The sequence below is a fragment of the Typha angustifolia genome, chromosome 8, assembly GCF_048772165.1.
Source record: "Typha angustifolia cultivar Huaian chromosome 8, ASM4877216v1, whole genome shotgun sequence".
Taxonomy (NCBI): domain Eukaryota; kingdom Viridiplantae; phylum Streptophyta; class Magnoliopsida; order Poales; family Typhaceae; genus Typha; species Typha angustifolia.
This window is the reverse complement of record NC_133246.1, coordinates 13,091,561-13,110,214: the sequence shown is the minus strand read 5'-3', so window position 1 is coordinate 13,110,214 and position 18,654 is coordinate 13,091,561. Positions and strand designations below refer to the sequence as shown.

Sequence of the window (18,654 nt, the reverse complement as noted above, 5' to 3'; positions counted from 1 at the left end):
TGGAATATTTGCAAAAACAGAAGGCTTTTTTTAGTTTGGAATTTTTACATAATTGCCACTAAAACTTTCAAAATATTATAAGTTCGGGATTTTTTCCCTTTTTTTGTCTTAAAAGCTGGTAATAAAGATTAATGTTTCTAAGATTTATCCGGTGTGGGACAAATAATAGTAATTAATTATTCCTTAATTTTATGCCAGTATCCTCAATCTAGATTCCTCTGGTTATGGCTGATCGTATTGTTAAGTTGTTCAAAAAATTTCTCTGGAACAACAATCAATCTAGCAACAGCCTTCATTTAATTAGCGGGATTATGTGACCAAACCCCAAAAAATTGGCGGTCTGGCCATTACGAATCTACGGACCACTCGAATCACTCAAATGGTAAAAATATCCGACGGATCCTTAATGGCGACAATAACTTATGAATCCAAGCCATGTGTGCACAGTATGGCACTTCACATCTCTAGTTCTATAAAAAAAACCAAATGTTCTTGAATTGGAAGTTATTCCTCATGCTTTGACCAAGCTCAAAGGTGGGCTCACTAAGATCATTAGAAGTGGTCGGAACACTAACATCTGAAAAGATCTTTATATCGGGCCCATCCCTTTGGACCGTTAGTCGACTTTTTTCAATATCAGTCTCAGAAGCTCGATTTTTCATGTCTCTCAGCTTATTATAAATGGTCTTTGGGACCATCATAGTATTATGAATATTTTCAATTATCATCTTATTAACTCTATCCTAAGTATTGATACTTTTGGATTTGGATATTGCATCCTTCTGGGCAGGCTTCCTCTAAGTTTGCTTACCATCTCATTCGATCTCCTAATGACCAAACTCCTAGATGGAAGGGCTATACCAAAATCTAATCGTTGTATGTGCTTGCCAAAATCAATATTTTCTTATAGAAGTTGGCTTTGGGTCGCTTGCCTACAATAGCCCACCTCTTGATTTTTGGCCTAACATCTAATGGTAGGTGTCCCGTTTGCTCTCTTGAGACCGAAACCACTCACCACCTTTTCTTTCAGTGTAGAGTGGTTGTCACTCTATGGCATTTTGTTAAAGATAACCTTTTAGTTAATCTTTATTTTGAGGATAGATAGTCAAAAGGTTTGTGGATCAATGGGGGCGATGGATTGCCAGTTTCAGACAAGCCGAGGGTTTACTCATGCATTGTTGTCATGCTTTAGCAGATTTTAAAGTATCGTAATCAAGTTCACTTTAACAATAAACAAGAAGATCTTGATAATGTTTGGCTTTAGATAATCTTCTTAACTTATGAATATATTACTCAATTATTTATCGGATCTCTCAAGCCCACCACTACCTCTACTCTTATTCACTGAAACTTCTCCTATAGGGGTGGGTTAAGTTTAATACTAATGTCTCCTTTGTCAATAGGAATAAAAAGAGAGGGCTGGCTTCATAGTACAATAAACAAAAGGTAGCCCAATTATTGAAGGTTCTTGATGTGGGCCATGTAAGTTTACATTGATTAGCAAAGATATAACCATTATGAAAGCACCAAGGAGCACTGCACAAAAAACTTCACAAATGTCTAAATAGAGACAGATTCTACTGTGCTAATTATAATATCTTAGCCAAGGGTCAGCTGCCACCCTGGTCACTATTATTGATGACATTAAAATCTAAACTAGCAATTTTAACAATTGTAAAGTTATATATATTTTTACGTAAGCTAATCATGTTGTAAATTAACTTGCTTATAAATGTAGAAGCTTAGATTTCAGATGTACTTGGAATGGAGGTTATTCTTCTAAGTGCAGTATATTTTGATCTCCAAGGAGGCTTTTGTGTTAGTCAAGTTCAACTTTTAGTATAATCTTTTATTTTAAAATAAAAATTACATGCGTTTTTCTCTAAATTTAAAAAATGAAAGCTAATGGCAGTTCAATCCGGTTGATGGTAGCATTATTTGAAACATTGAAATTCATAACTATATTTTAAAGCAAATAAACAGTTTAATGTATATTTTATCACATTTAAAAATAACTTTTATCATATTTTACTCATGTGAGATAGTAAAACATAGCAATTTTAAATCTTAGATTATATATTTTTATTTACAAAAGGCTAAGCTATTAAAGTTGTGTACCCTCTATATGTCAAGTTATACAAAAATTTTATTAGCAAAAATGATAAAATACCTTCCTATATATTAAACCTTTCAACTTTCTTCTTCTTTCACCCAATGCATAGAAACCCTACTCGACTTACTTTTTATTCATCTGCATGCTCTAATCTATATCAAAATGCTCGATTTTATGATCGCAACACTGTTTAAAATACTTGTGATCTATTAGAAGTGATTTACAAAATTTCTTCTTTGCATAACAAATTGTAACTATTTATCTTATTTCTTTTCAAATTATCTTATAAGCGTAATTTAGTCATTTCATATTAAAAGGACCTTATTATTCATACTTATTCATAATTTAATAACTAAACATAAATTCTTATATTTTTATTCAAAAAATTATTATGATTTCCTTCACGTATTAGAACCGATAATAAAATGTGAATAAAATTATATAGTCGTATAGATACCTAACTTGCATTTAAAATGTGCATAAAAAATTATCACCGGAAAATCTTATGCATTAATAAATTGAGGCTTTAATGCATGTTAACCATACTAATACACATTTCTAACGAAATAAATTTTAAATATTATTTATAAAGAAAGAAGAGTTAATTATGCACCATTAAAGGAGGCCAAGCTATTTTCGTTGACATTAAACGTCATATGGGACATTTATAGAGTTAATTCTAATCCTTTTTCCAATTAAATCGTAGATCACTAAGATGAAGAAAGTTGTCTGGAGAATGTGAACCTAACTGTTAATAGAATGTGTGACTCGTAATTAATTTAAATATAAATTTGAAACCGGAATTGAACAAAATAGGCCTTACGAGCGATTTATTGTTTCTTATTTTTTTGATATTGCATGGCTCAACGTAGGTTTTTATTGGATCCCAAACAAAATTATTATGGGTGGGTGCATTGGTTTGTTATAAATAGGCTCAATCACTTCTCTATTTCATAAATTTAATTTTCTTGTTCTACTAAGAGATGTCGTTTAAACTTGAAAAGAAGAGAAAAACCTACTAGTGGCTGTCTTTGAGGAACAACATTTCTATGATTCCAATCATCTCAATGTTTTAGCTTTTGTGCACATACCAATTCAGATAATGTCTAATAATAACCTCCAGAAAAATAAGCCTTGGCCATTATAAATAATCAGTTAATGTAAAAAACTTAAGTTTTTAGCTACAATGAATAAGAATATATATATATATTATCTTTGACAGCAATTATCTAACCTCGGTTGAATCCCAATTGGTCTACTTTTAATTAAAAATGATCAACTCTTCAACTTTGACCTTCTTATTTAAAAACGGCCACCAAGATTATGAGCAGCTATATTGTTTCACCTTAATCGGAAGAGAAAGGAAGAGGGATAACAATAAAATGCATTCTTGGACGGCAGCCAAAATGGCCTAATCCACCAATTCCATGATCACACTATAATAAAAGTTTGTCATCAAAATCCGAATGATTAATTTGAGTATCACGATAATGACTCTTTTTAAATATAAAACACAAAACTGTCTCCTTGCTTTCTCTCTGCTAGTATGGCATGGTCCTAGTAATTGGCCTACCAGCTCAGTCTGACTCACTTGTTGATTATATTGGCCTCAATATTGTCCACAATATGCAAGTTTATAAGGGCCATGGGTCACTTCTTGGATGTTGAAGCACCTGAAATATTACCATTAGTTGCTAGGTCTAAGTCTCAGAACCTAAGCTAATTAAACTTCCAACCAGTTGCCTAGAATATACTTGAATTAAATACTTCAGGTAGCCAAGTTTCTCTGGTTATTAAACACTAGTCACTAATAATTCTATCATCTACATAGAAAATAACCTACTAGTGAACCGCTACCTATTGGTATCACACATCACATATGATAGAATACATAGAAAAGGACCGATGATGAACCAACCTTTAATTGTTTTCCCCTTTCCTACTCATGATTGATGTTAACCATCTCCCTCCCACAATCTCCCCTCTGCTGCTATAAAAGGCACAAGTAAACCTCAATCCAATCTACACCACCATGAAGCAACTACTTGCTAAAACTATCCTCCTACTTTTACTCTCTCTACTCTTCTCAGGTACTACTACTGAAGCAATCCAATGCACTGATGTGGTCATGGACTTGGCTCCCTGTGTCAGCTACTTGATGGGTGGCAACGGGAGCCCCTCAGTCGCATGCTGCACTGGACTCTCCACCCTCGCATCGGTTGCGTCGACCACCGCTGACCGGAGGACGGCATGCGGCTGCCTCATGTCGGCGACACAAGGCATGGCGATTAGTCCAGCAGCTGCACAGGCTCTCCCTAGCATTTGTGGCATCAACTTGCCTTTCACTGTGTCTCCAAGCATGGATTGCTCCAAGTAAGTAAAGGCATTCTAGATGGCATAAAAAAGTAGTCATATGTATGGTTGACGTGTTTGCTGATCCTTCTTCAGCTTCTCTGTTTTCTTTGCAGGATTAGTTGAAGTCATTGCAGCTTAATTGTGTGGTGTGTGCTTGGGCTATTGTTTTCATCTACGTTTGCTGAATAAGATCTGTGATCGTGTACAAGATTACAGATCCAGAGTGAGGTCATTCTGGCTGTTGAATAAAGAGCAGCAACTTTCTCTAAATTTGAACTAGCTCGCCATTTGCAGATCATAATATATGAGCAGTATAATAACTTTTATCGACAGTTTAACCAATAATATCTCAGATCTACTCATTGCGATCCACAATGAACATATCTAATGCCAAACTAAAGTAAAGAGAATCTCAAGTCTAGTACTGAATAACATCAGCGGCACTGCTCAAAAGACTTGTAATTACTACTACTCGGATATATGAATGAACCTTAAGACACAGAATTCTAATTATCTACTGATATCAGTATAAGAAAGATGAATCAAAATGGCTACGCACATGAGCAAGACTCTTGAATTCCTCCTTTGCTACGTACCTTCTTCCATTAGTTTATCATCTTGCTGGTCATGAGCCATGTCATAGGTTGCATGGACACCAAACAGCACGTAATAAACCACCATGACCAGAGTGCATATCCCGAACCTCACATAGGCCTGGTACCCAAGCGACCCCATCAAGAACAGGTTCATGGCCACGGACACCGACGGCAGCCACGGCACGAGCGGCACCCCCCAAACCTTCGGCGTCCGCTGCTGCGGCACGAACACCGCCAGTCCTAATGTTGTCGCGAACCAGACCGGCAACGCCACCGCGTACCCGACCCAGTTGTTCGAGTACTTGGAATTCCAGTAGACGGACAACCCGATCGATGATAATAAGATCATTGTAATTGATGATATAAGCTTATAGAAGTTTGTATGGGAGGTGACGTTGGCCACGTAGTAGCGGCGGACAAGGAGGGCGACGGCCATGAGCATGAAGATGAAAAGGGTGCTAATCGAGGAGACGTCGGCGAGCACGTCGAGGCTGGTGAAGAAAGCGACGCAGGCGGCGGGGATAGTGACGAGGAGGGTTGCGTAGATGGGCGTGCCGGTCTTCGGGTGGACGAGGGCGAAGTAGGGCGGGATCATGTGGGACCGGGCGATCTGTGTAGTGTAGCGAGCCTGGCCGAGGGAGCCGACGAGGAGTCCGGTGGTCATGCCCTTGAGGGCGCCGAGGGCGACGAGGTACTTGGCCCAGGCCATGCCGGTGGAGGAGAAGGCGACAGAGTAGCCGGCGTCCGGGTCGACGCGGTCGTAGCGCTGCATCGCCACGAGGACGAAGGACATGATGCAGTAGACGACGGTGATGGCCGACATGGAGGTGATGAGGCCGAGGGGGATGTCGCGGGAGGGGTTCTTGGTCTCCTCCGCCATGGTGGCCACCATGTCGAAGCCGGTGTAGGACCAGTACACAACCGCAGCGGCGCGGAAGACGCCCTGCAGAAATACGAGTAATTGCTGGGATGATCATCTCTATTCTCTACCGATAGTAGGTAACTAAGTCCGTACCTGCGCACCGAAGGGGAAGAAAGGAGTAAGGTTGGAGGCATCAGCACGCGTGGATCCGGCAACGATGACAAAAGCAATGACGATAATCCCAAGGATGGACGCAATCGAGTTCAGATTAGACGCGATCCGAGCCCCAGTTACCGCGACGGCCGACGATCCGACGAGCACAACGACGGCTATTGGATCCAGCCGATCAAAGCCCGCGGAAAGAGCCGGCGCGTAGATCCTTAGAGAATTCGGGTCGCGTCCGATAAGCGTGGCGAAGTACGAAGTCCACGACCTTGCGAGCCCCGCGGCGCCGACCACCGCCTCTAGCAGTATATTCGCAGCGGCGAGGAACGCAACCGAGTCGCCGAGTTCCACCCGGAGGTAGGAGAACGATCCCCCCGCGGAGGGGATCTCGGTGGCGAACTCGGCGTAGGTCAGCGACGAGAGGAGCGCCGATGCCCCGGCGGCAGCGTAGGACAAGGGGATGGCCGGTCCCGCGGCGAAGCGGGCCTCCTGGCCCGTGAGGACGAACACGCCCGAGCCGACCACGGAGCCGAAGCCGAGGAGGGCGAGGTCGCGCCACGTCAGGCAGCGGCGGAGCGGGTTCTCGCTGGCGGCGCGGAGTGAGCCGAGCTCGGAACCCGAGGTGGAGCGGTGGAGGACCCGGTCGCGAAGGCGGGGGCACGTGGAGGAGAGAGCGGCGCGGTAGGCGTTCCAGGATTGGAACGACTTCTCCGGGAAGAAGTCGGATTTGGCCCAGCGCCAGTAGCTGCGACTCCCGGCTTCAGCTTCGGCTTCGGCTTCGTTCTCGGCCATGGATGGAGGATATTTTTCGTTTTGGCCGTGTTGCTTTCCTGCATTCGTGGAGAGGTGCTGCTGACTCGTCATTTTGGTATGATTTATGGGTGGATGTGTGAGTTGTAATTTGGTGATTTAGTTCAAGTTCAATGCATTTGGCCAGTGGTAGGAAGGATTGAAATTTGATTCGTTTCTGGTAATCAATCTTACCATATAACTGTCTGAATTCAGAAAAGGTAATATGTATATGGTTGAGCAAATTAGTGGTTTAGGTTGGTGAATGCTGACACCTAAGAGCATCTCCAAGAGAGGGAGGCGCCAAATATAGAGCCAACCGGGCTCTATATTTATTATTTAATTAATATAATATATTTTAAATGATTTAATAAGTCCTTTAATATTATTATTTTTAAATAAAAAATATAACTCTGATCGGTATCTTTATAATAAGACTAATATTCAATAATCTTAGAAATAATTTTAAATTACTATTTTTTAATTAAAATAACTTAAATAATTTAATACTAGACTCATTTTAAAGATCTCCACGAGAGCATTCTAATTGTACTATTTTTATTAAAAATTAATTAGCAATATATTTAGTTTAATTAATTAGATTATTTAATAAATGATACAAACGGAATTTAAATTTTTGGATTAAGCTTTTGTAAGGTAAAATTGACATTTTTAAAAGTTAAATAATATTGGAGCTGGGCTTCAAATTTGGAGCCCGGTTAATTTGAAGCCCGGTTGGAGATGCTCCTATAAGAAGCCAAAAGTGAAAGAAGAGAAAGGAGAATTATATCCAGGTAGTGATCTGACAGCGTACATATACTGATGCGGATCAGATATATTTCTATTTACTTTTTAAATATATCATGATACTCATAAAATTTATAATATAATTAATAACTATATAAGAAAAAGTCGTTAATTTTTTTGTCAAAATAATCCATTAAAATTTTCAATTTTTTATTATCATTTATAATATATATATATATATACATATTTATTCGCGAAACAAAATGAGAGCTTTTAACCAAACTAACTATACTTTAAATTTTATTTACCAAAATAGTTTACACTTTAAATTTAATATAAAAAAAAGGTTTATTTAATTGTAGCCCGATTAGATTAGAGTTTGAGGGCCGATCTATTTAGATAAATAAAATATAAAAGGGGGCTAATTTGGTAAAAAAAACACAGCCAAACTAAGCTAAGCCATCGAATTACGTACGTATGAATCGATCCCAATAAACGTGTCAAAACTCAAAACCCAGCTTCACCGAAACAACTCATTGATGTGTACTTATTAGGAAGTAGTGCTGCTTTGGTACCAAATCCTCGAATCATTAAAATTAAAAGCATTCGATTCAACCTCTCATAAAAAATGGGTATCCTTGATGCCGAATCCAGTATATATACCTTCCTTATCTCATCAAAAGCATCCCCCCCCCCCCGCAAAAAAAAAAAAGAAAAAAGAAAAGAAAAAGAAAAAGACTACACCTAACTTCCCTTTCTCACAAAATAAAACTCGACCAAACCCGACCCGTTCTCAACCCACGCCATGGAAGCCGCCCTCTCCCTCCGCACAAACCCCGCGGGCCTCTCCCTCCGCCGCCACGCGGAGCGTCCGAATGGAGTAAAGCAGGTGGGGCCCGGTAGAGTCCGACCGGCGAAGGCGGAGGCAACCTCTCCACCGCCGCCTCGGCCTCCACCGCAGGCGGCCAGGGTGGTGGCGGTGGGCGCGGGCGTACTGTTCACGTGCTGCCTGGGCGCGGCGTACCTACACCGCGGGGCCTTCGCGCAGCAGCCGGCCCCCACCCGGAACGACAGCATGATCGTCGACACCCAGACCAACGCGATCGACGTGCTGTCGGAGATCCTCCTGAAGAAGTCGTCGTCCCAAGAGGACAGCGGGAGCAAGACGCTGCTGCTCGACCTCGTCTACGCGCAGATCTGCCGGGAGCTGTTGCCGCTCGCCATCGTGCGCGGCGGCAGGAGGCAGCGGAATTTGATGGATCTCGTCTACGAGCATGTCAAGAAAGAGGTCTCCTCTCTCTCTCTCTCTCTCTCTCTCTCTCTCTCTCTCTCTCTCTCTCTCTCTCTCTCTCTCTCTCTCTTTGTGATATAACTTTCTATGGTTTCTTCAAAGCTGGAGTGTTGATTGGTTGTAAATTCTATCGTTTCTCTCCTTCTATATTTATAGACTTTTATTAATGTTTATTTACTTTTGTACGTAGAGCTACTCTACATTAGTAGGGATGGACAGAGAAGATGAAATACTGAACCTACTCTACAAAGAATGGACAGCACTTAGCAATACAGAAAAAAAATATAATCTAGGATTGTTGCTGACACAGGTCATGATCAATCAGGTAATCATATTGTTTTTTTTTCTTGAATAATTTATCAAAAATATGTATCTTTTACTTTTATTATCATTACCATATGGATATTTCTAACTTTTTATCCTAACAACCGCTAATATAATAGAAGAAGTACTTAAAACTTTTCTCATTTGACGTGTAAGAGTGGAATAAAAAACATTTATATGATAGTAATGTGAATGATAATAAAACTAAAACGTACTGTGTGTTTAATAAATTTCTCTACATTTAAATTCTGGCCAAGATAAATTGGTGAAAGTAACTTAGTAAATATCATTTCAGAGAAACTATACCAAGGCAAAAGAGGTTTGTGAACAACTGCTTGATTCGAAACTCAGGATCGAAAGTGACCCAAGGCCCCAACTCCACTCTGTGAGTATGCTAGTCTTTATTGGTTTTGCTCTCTCTCTCTCTCTTATATATATACATATTATACTCTTTATTCTCTGTTTGGTGCCTTGCAGGCTATCATAAAGATGATGCTGGCAGTGGAGAAGATGCTATCCCGGGAGACTAAGGATGTTGAGGGCGTAAAGAAACTGGTGAATGGAGCTATAGATGATTGGAAAAAGTTTGATCTGAGTCTACTATCGCCACCTGAGGAGACTAACTAGGAGCCAACTGCTGTAGTAATGCGCAACTATCATCAAAAGATTGTATACTAATTAATTACTTTTCAAGTTCGTTTTTTTTTCAAGAAAACAATTCAAATGACGATTGCCTTGTTGATTGATGATCTAGTGTTCTTTATCTTTACATTATGTATCGGTTTGTATCACGGTTTGAGGTTTAAAAAAATATTAAGAAAATTATATAGTTTCGTTGGAAAAGAACGTGTCCATCCTAAATTCACAAAGCAATTAGGGAAGACACCTATGAATGCCAGTTATATTTTTTAGTTGAAGATTAAAAAGCCAAAGCGTAGAAAATAGCTGAATCAATTTATCAATGAATAGACTGAATAAAGAATATAGGAAATTTATATTTAACATTGTCTTTTTCACCTATTTAGGATTTACATCATGTAATTTGATGTTTGTTCCAACAGGCATCGAATACAGTTGAAGTCTTTTGAATGTCTTTTGGAGCAGTTTGGACTCTTTTGCTGAAAATTTCTTGCCTCATAGTTCATATAATTTTGCTCTAGATTTAGCTAAACCACACAATGGTTTCTCGAATTGCTAATAGGAAGCTCTTCATTTCTACTCATTGGGTAGTACCAAACAATATTACAATCGATCTCCTCTATAACCCCAAATTAGGTCCTTAATTTCCCTCTTGCTAACCTAGAAATTTTATAAATCATATCCTATATTTTTTATATTTTCTGATTAACACTTTATCCTTAAGAATTTTTGTAATCCTATACATTTTTTTTATAAATTTTTTCTTTTAATTTTTATATAATATTTTGACGTTATTTTAACTAATACATAACTTTGGTGATCAAATCATTAAAATACTCTTAAAATTTTTGATCTAATTGACACTAAATTTTACGTTACTAAATCTAATCCTCTTTCCCAAACTAAATCTAAATCCTCTTCCTCAAAACTAAATTCTATCCCACTAAATTTAAGTTTTATTACTAAACCCTATCCTATTAAGTACATATCATCTTCTCTAAAAGGAAACCTACTCATCAAATTAAAATCTTAAACGCTCTTTCCCAAGGAATGTATTTTAACATAATATTCTTTTACTAATAGTCTAATACTCTTCTTTTTTATTATGGTTATGTTAAATTAATTCAGGTTATTATATAAAAATAGTAATGGAGAAGGAAAGATTAAATTATAAAATCCTTAAAAATAATATATTAATTAAAATATAAGTAAAATATAAAATGTGATTTATAAGTAGAGAATGAGAAAAAATAAATAAAGGGAGCATATACGTTACTTGAGAACCCTTCATTCCCTTTAGTATATATATATATATATCTTTTTTTAGTATATATTAATCCCAAGGGCAAAGATCGATTCCTTTCCTCCTCGACAAGCAAGACATCACCTTCCCCCCCCCTCTTATCACCATAACTAACTCTCATCCCCTCCACATTCTCCATGAGCATCGCCATGGCGGCTAACACTGCGCTAGCTGTACACCACATCACCGACGAAGCCACGCGCTCGGCGGGGAGCTCAAAGTCGCCGGACCCGCCCATGTCGATGCTGACGTGGATCGGCTCGAAGGCGACGGGGCCAATCGTGTTCACGTGCGTGTGCGTTGCTTTGGCGTACAGCTGGCGGAAGCGGAGGGCGGCAGCGCAAGGGACGGCTGCGGAGAAATCGATGCCGCTTCCAAGACTGCAGCGGTCGAAGTCGATCGCGGAGCTGCACGGCGGGAAGCTGGTTCTGAACAAGATATCGGAGGAGAAGAAGGCGAAGCAGTTGAACGACGAGGAGCTCAAGAAGGCGGCGGAGAAGATGAAGGAGTTGCTGGGCAGTCGGCCGTTGAAGTTCAAGGAGTTAAAGGTAGGAATAATTTCTTCCAAATATTTTATTACTCTCCCTCCACCTTTCTTGCCTTAATTTTCATTTTTTTACCCTCTTTTTTTGCACCTAACTAAAATAAACTTTTACTTTTTATATTTACTATCTACTAAACCTCATGCTTCTGCTGCTGCTTTTTATCACAGTGACTAACCAACCTTCAAGCTAAACTAATCCATAGTACTCAAATTACTAGTGAACTCTTAGATATATATATACACCCAGTAAAGCCCAACTCGATTTACTAAATTAAAGAAATCTTTCGAAACCTTTTTACCTTGACTATGCTCCTCCCTCCCATCCACATTTTTCATATATCAAAACTCTTCCAAACCTTTCCTCCCCCAACCATGCTCTTTTCATTCATTATAGGATACCCTTCCAAACCTTCCTCTAAGTTTTCCTTTACAATCGATGCTATTCTTCAAATATAAAGGTTATTATGGGTGGTCTCGGTCACAATCCTCTCTAAAATGACTCTTTTCTTGTTTGCCCTAAAGATGGAAGAAATGATAAGAATGAAAAGATATACAACCAAATTGGTAAGGTATCACTGACAATTTTAGTCTTTTAGAAATTATATTTTAAAAGTTAGATTACATTCATTAAAAAATATTAAATATGTCCGGTTTTGTTGGGTTAAGGTTAATCTGAGAATTTTTCAAAAGATTTACAATGAAAGGTATGAGTCGATTTAGACAAATAAAAACAGAAAAATAATGCAAAAAAAAAAAGAGAAAAAGAATGGAGGGGGCTGAATAATTTCTTTTTAAGAATTATCATCACTTACCCTGCCAGTGCCACCCTATCACCATCGGCCTACCACCACCATCCCAAGTCCGTGTCTCTATCCATGAATCTCAAAACCAGTTCAGAATGTCTGTTGTCCATCTCAATATCTGATCTTCCTATTTGTAAAATAGGGAGAAAAAATGAGTTATGTAACTCTTTTTGACGATATCTTTTGATTTAGCTATTTGATTCCGATGATGTTAAATTTTTTGAAAGTACACCGATCCAACTGCTAGGTTGCCTAAAATATCTCACAAAAGTTCAATCCTAATTTTTGTTTGAAACTAGTTGCGGATTCCAATGAATAGATGTTTTAATTTATTGATTTCTTTTCTAACGTATCGAGCTTGAGATAGCAACACATGTTTTGATTGCTAGGAAGCTGCAACGTTGCTCGAAATGACTGGGAAGGAGGATGAAGCAATACAAATGCTGCGGGAGGCATGGGAGAAAGCTAAAGACGAGAAGCTGCCACATGAAGCCCATGAGCTCCAAATGTTGCTCGCTGAAATGCTCCTCTACAAGGTGCTATTTAATTCTTCTCAACCACATCGATCACCATCACCATTTTACCTTAATCATCTGCATATATGCACGGAGGCATTATTTAACATTAGCTTATTCCCTATATGCTCTAATGTCCTTGCAAGGGAGACTACTGGCAAGCTTTAGAGTGCAAGTGCTTGGATGAAAAAGAGTTTGCAGATGCCAGAGGTCCTCTTATTAAGGTGATCATTTGCCCAGCTTCTTTCACCATCGATCCCTTACTCAATAGTAATTCCACTGAACTGGCTATGTTTTATTTTTTTGTTGTTTTTATTTCGCAGGCTATCGTACACTACATAAAGAAGGATAAAGGCAATGCAAAGGAATGCTACAAGGAGTTCGAGAACATCCAACTCGATTTTCGCTTCCCTGATCAATTCGAGAAAAATGAACCAGTAAATAATTTGGTGCATGGATACAATGAGTTTAAAAGTATCGTCAACAGGCTGGATAATGAAATCAAGGATGCTCGCAAACCGAAAGCATGAGACGGGCATTATTCGGCATGCCAAGAAAACTCAAAGAGGGGAGAAGTTTGAGTTGCTCAATTGGAATAATTGATTTGCTAGTCATTTCATGGGATAGGCAACGTGGTGAGGGTGAACTCATCCATGCTTGGATGGCGTTGGTGTTTTGCACTCTTCTTGTGCAGAGAAGAGGGAATGCATGACCTTATCACACTTTTATACAAATTTATTGTTGTCGGTTTGACAAAGAAATAGGGGCAAGCATTAATAAATTCAACTATTTGACACCAAATACTAGTTCTTTATAACTTTAAAACCAGAAAAAAAAAAGTACTTTTAATTAGTAGCTACCTCTCGAATTGAACGTAACTATTTTTTCCCATAATTGTCATTAAAAACTTTGCAAATACTATATTTGCTGCTGATATATGTTACCTCCTTCCGAAATGTCATTACACTTAGTTTTTGACTAAATATTTATAGAATATTTCGTATAGATGATTGTTAAAAATAAGGGACAATTATATTTTGACTTCTCAACTATAGATAATAATACTTTCATCGTGGCCTCTTTTATTTTTTCCTACAACTTAGCCCTCTTAGCTATTCAAAATCAACCCTCGAAAAGTTTTAAGAAAAACTATAAAATAAGTATTATGCCCTACAACATCTATTGTCATGGCAAATATGCTCACTACGATTATATATATCATTGTGATTTAAGGATGGGTTAGAAGTTATTAAGGGATCGTTAGCAATAGAATTAGTGGTTAGGGTTTGAGAGAAGAGTAAGGAAATTAAGGGGATGATGATGATGATGGTTATAGGTGATCATCGGGTAGACTAGGCAAGAATAAGCGGCATTTGTTTGTTCACCCGCCTATGAGTCACTTAAGTCGGGCTGGAACAAATGGGGCCTTTGTTTGTCAACCCGCCATGAGTCACTTGGGTTGGGTGGGGTTGAGTTTAAGCCATGCTGGAATATTCTCACTTATTACTGCCCAATAGCTCGTGAGATCAATAAAAATCTCATTTGTCTATGCTGTGAGAGAGACTCAAGCTTGAAAATTTTTGGCTAACCATAGTTTAGAAAAAAGGCCTTTCATGGGAAACTTGAAGATAAGCAACTAACCAAGAATTTAATAAGCAAAGCAAACACTACCAATTTTTACGGTAAAAATTATAGATCTTTTTTTCACTATAAACAAAACAACCACTAAAATAAATTATGTAATTACAAGAACTTTTTATAGATTATATGCTGAATCTCAGAAGTATATTTGAAGACCCACATCAGAGAGCCATTAGGTTCAACAAAGAATACCTCAAGCTACATCCATCAGGTACCGTAGGTCGACAATCCTATCTTCATACTCCCACTTTAATATCCTAAAGAGTTTTACTCATGTCTATCGACTATATGTTATGAATCGGGCTGATAAGGGACATGTTGGGTATTTGGATTGAAGGAAGTTCTTGAAGGTGATGGGAGAAGATGATACGTGGATATGAATATTTGCGATTAGAGATGGAAATAGGATGAAAGAAAAAAGAAGTCGCTCCTAAAAGAAATAGGATCACGATAAACGAGGAGAATGATCTAACCAATGTAGGCTAGGAAACGATAAGAAGTTAGGGCAAAATGAGAAGAGAAGAGAAAGGGAGATAGAAAGAGATAGGAGAAAGAAGATAGATTTCATAACATAACTCAATTATGGTACACTTCATAATACTTAGAGACTACCCCTTGGACTCAAACAAAAAAAATAAACCCTAAAAATAAAGCGTTCTCGCTGTGGCACATTCGAACACGAAATTTCTATTATTTGTCTTTACGAATGTGTGTAGGTGTTCGAACGGACCCGAGGCTGTTTGAATGCACAAATCTCATTCTGTATTTTTGTGAACACATGCAGGCGTTTGCATAGTACGTTTGATGCGGTCCCAGGTGTTCGAACGCTCTCTGACAAAAAGCCTTATTTTCTTCCAAAATAAATTTATTTCTTCTGATCCAGCTCTAGTTGTATCACTATATTATTGCCCGCTAAACCTAGCAAACAACACGCCGGAATATCTAGGATCTATGGTCTGAGATCCCAAGCGTGAGCCAACTATATAATACTAAAATATAATTCTCCCACCCCTTATCCTAGTGAGAGAAGTGTTAGGTACAATCAAGATTTAGATGTCACACCCCTCTTAGTAATGCGCATAGTATTAGTGACATAACATCATTTAAATATAATATCTATAATAAATCAACATGCAAGATAACATCATCATTATCGTCATCATAGAAACATATACTATTGCTGTAAAATGTGCTATTATAGGCACACATTCAACATGATTAATACAAGCAATATGAAATGTCATGAGGTGTGATCATCTAGTGGGACCTACTATGTCATCCATGAGATATTTTATTATTTATACTCTACTATCTGATGCAAACATTGACTAAAAATAAGGGGTAATCCGCTTGCTTGAAACCACTAATTTCTTTGGTAGTGAAAAAGGTCTAAATTTGGTTCGCGGAGGTTCTAGGTCCTCAGCCTCACACTAGGTTTCGGTGGCTGCCTTAGCCTATCGCAAATTAGCAGGGGAGATCATCCTCATTCTCATTTCTCGCTCACACCTAAGTGCCACTAATGGAGAAAGGGAATGTTGGTGACTACCTATCACTATTAGATAAGAGAGTCAAGGGGGAAGGAGGATAGTCATGAAAGTTGATGGCAACTTAGTAGGGTCTAGCAAGCACAAGGTGGTCATCGGTGAGAGTGAGTACAGGGAAGGTTGAGGCCGAAATAAGTTAGATGATGTGGAAATGAGAGAAGATGTGACAAGGGGTGGAGACGATCGGAGAAGGTGATAAGGTGATTGCTAGACTTTGTAGATGATGACAACAAGAGAATGCAATGTTCAAGCCAAGACTAGGTCCGCCAACATGCCTACGCTCCCTCGGGCATCGACGATAGCCAAAAAAATTGGTCCAAGTAGCGGCATATCCCCCCAACAAACTTCTTAACCATGAAGGTCACTAATCATCCAACACTAGCCGACTAACTTCACCTTATAACTCAAGCAACGGTGCAAGGTCGTAAACTCGTAAAATAAGACAACACCAACCAATTAAAGAGAAAAGGGAGGAAGGGGCTTATTGGGAAACTCGATGGTGGGTGCTACTCCGAGGTCTCATCGGCGATGACGATACCAACTGGAGAGAGAGGAGTTCGAAAAGGAATGAGTGAGAAGGAGAAAGAGATATTGAGGTAGAGAGAGAAGAGAAGAGAGAGTTAAAGGGAGGTGGAGATAGGGGAGAAAAGCATACGATGCCAGACCCAAGGTTGGCGTGCACTGCACGCTTTGTCGACTCACTTACAAAACTAGGATGACGGTGTGCAACAAGGTGTCTACATGGTGAGGGAGAATAAAGGGAAGATAGAAATAAGGGTAGGGTATAAACATGTGACAAGCTTCCTACCCCATTTTTTTTTTCTTATGTTACATATGAGATTTAGATAAGGTTAAAGTTGAGATTTTTTTTAATCAATAATAAGGTCATGTGCCAAATATGTGACAGATTCCTACTAGAAACCCTTATGGTATATTAATGGAAGGACTTATTCGATAATTTTAAATAGTTTAATAGGTCAAATTGTAGAGAAAAAAACTAGGGAGCGAAAGAAAAATCATCTATAGTCGAGCCGGTGAAAATGTAACTAATCTTAAATATAACAAATGCATATGAAACTCTTACTTCTTGAAGTTTAAAAACATTTATTACTAACATTTTTTTTCGGCATAATTTTATTTTGTATTAAGATATCGAGTAACACTACGAAACCCATGAAGCATTTTAAGCAATATAAACAAGAACATAATGATATTTGTAAATCCAAATCCAGTTTTAATTATAATTAGTTAGATTTAACTAGTGAATTTTTTTAAAAAAATATCAGGGATTTCAGTGGTCATTATGATATTTACAAGATTTTCAGTGACATTAAATCCCTTGAACAGAGAAAGTACTTAATAAGTATAAATTAGATTGGATAATCGAATGTGGACTTCTCTATCTCGTTCTATCTATTCCTCATCTCGCACCAAACACGAGTCTATCTTTAAACATTGACCACTATGTATAAAATGACTCATAAAGTCTATGAAATAAACATTGACCCGTCACCAAACTCAAATGGGTGGTAAGAGGAAGAGTCTCCTCCATCAATATATATATATATGAGGTTACATATTTACCACTAGAAACATCTAAAATATCATAATTGCCAATAAGGTGTTTTGACTATTTTAGAATTATCATATGATTAATTTTTGATGAAATATATATGAATATTCATAACAATCATGTGTTAGACTAAAATACTCTTTCAACTTAGAAATTTTAGAGCTTAAAAAATATCAACGATTTTTCTTTTTTCTTTTAATGTCTTTTGAGAATTCAAATTCAAAATGATATATAAGATTTCGAAAGTTTGTAGTAATAATTCTATTATAAAAATATTTTAAGACAAAAAGAGATAATTAGGAGAGAATAGAGAATAGGATGAGATGAAAAGCACTAAGCCTTGGAAAGTGGACACTAGGTGCCAAAACACCAACCTTTGGAAAAAGCCTCTTGTATATCTTCCAACGTTGTCTCAATTGCTTGTTGTTGCTGCTATACATGCCCTCACTTTGAGTATGATCAGCAAAGTAATGATTCCCCTTGAAAGTTCGTGAACCAGAAGAATTGCCCAACTGACCAAATCATTCCATCCTTCCCTACCATCCATCCTAGTACTATGTATATCCTTTTGCCCACTTCTCTTCTCCAAAGTCTTATTGTATTTGTAGACCAACCAATTTTAATAAAGTTAAAAGAAGGTTATGAGTTCTACTTAAATCTTAAATAATATTATGAAGAAATTATTTGAGTGACTTGATGGCTTAGCTGAACGATTTGACTCGGTTGATGGCTCTACAGTATAGTTGGTTTAGATGAGCATTCCGACAACGAGGTGATTTGGACCAAATTTTATCGGTATTTAGTTTAGAGTAATTATTTGACGATGCATATGGCCTGAAGCATAGACTAA

The 18,654-nt window shown here is 38.2% G+C and overlaps 3 protein-coding genes across 3 annotated transcripts; 2 read left to right on the top strand and 1 right to left on the bottom strand.

Moving 5' to 3' along the window:
- Nucleotides 1-4,843: 4,843 nt before the first annotated feature.
- On the bottom strand, nucleotides 4,844-7,089 carry LOC140765963 (cationic amino acid transporter 5-like). The gene is made up of 2 exons (XM_073105316.1): nucleotides 6,080-7,089; nucleotides 4,844-6,007 (listed from the first exon to the last, which is right to left on the bottom strand). The coding sequence occupies exons 1-2, from the start codon at nucleotides 6,953-6,955 to the stop codon at nucleotides 5,057-5,059; spliced, it is 1,827 nt and encodes a 608-aa protein (XP_072961417.1). The 5' UTR covers nucleotides 6,956-7,089; the 3' UTR covers nucleotides 4,844-5,056.
- A 1,264-nt stretch (nucleotides 7,090-8,353) lies between these two features.
- On the top strand, nucleotides 8,354-10,071 carry LOC140765560 (uncharacterized). The gene is made up of 4 exons (XM_073104706.1): nucleotides 8,354-8,915; nucleotides 9,109-9,243; nucleotides 9,538-9,627; nucleotides 9,720-10,071. The coding sequence occupies exons 1-4, from the start codon at nucleotides 8,433-8,435 to the stop codon at nucleotides 9,867-9,869; spliced, it is 858 nt and encodes a 285-aa protein (XP_072960807.1). The 5' UTR covers nucleotides 8,354-8,432; the 3' UTR covers nucleotides 9,870-10,071.
- A 1,192-nt stretch (nucleotides 10,072-11,263) lies between these two features.
- Nucleotides 11,264-13,861, top strand: LOC140765592 (uncharacterized). The gene is made up of 4 exons (XM_073104753.1): nucleotides 11,264-11,732; nucleotides 12,921-13,067; nucleotides 13,193-13,270; nucleotides 13,370-13,861. The coding sequence occupies exons 1-4, from the start codon at nucleotides 11,322-11,324 to the stop codon at nucleotides 13,574-13,576; spliced, it is 843 nt and encodes a 280-aa protein (XP_072960854.1). The 5' UTR covers nucleotides 11,264-11,321; the 3' UTR covers nucleotides 13,577-13,861.
- Nucleotides 13,862-18,654: the final 4,793 nt, after the last annotated feature.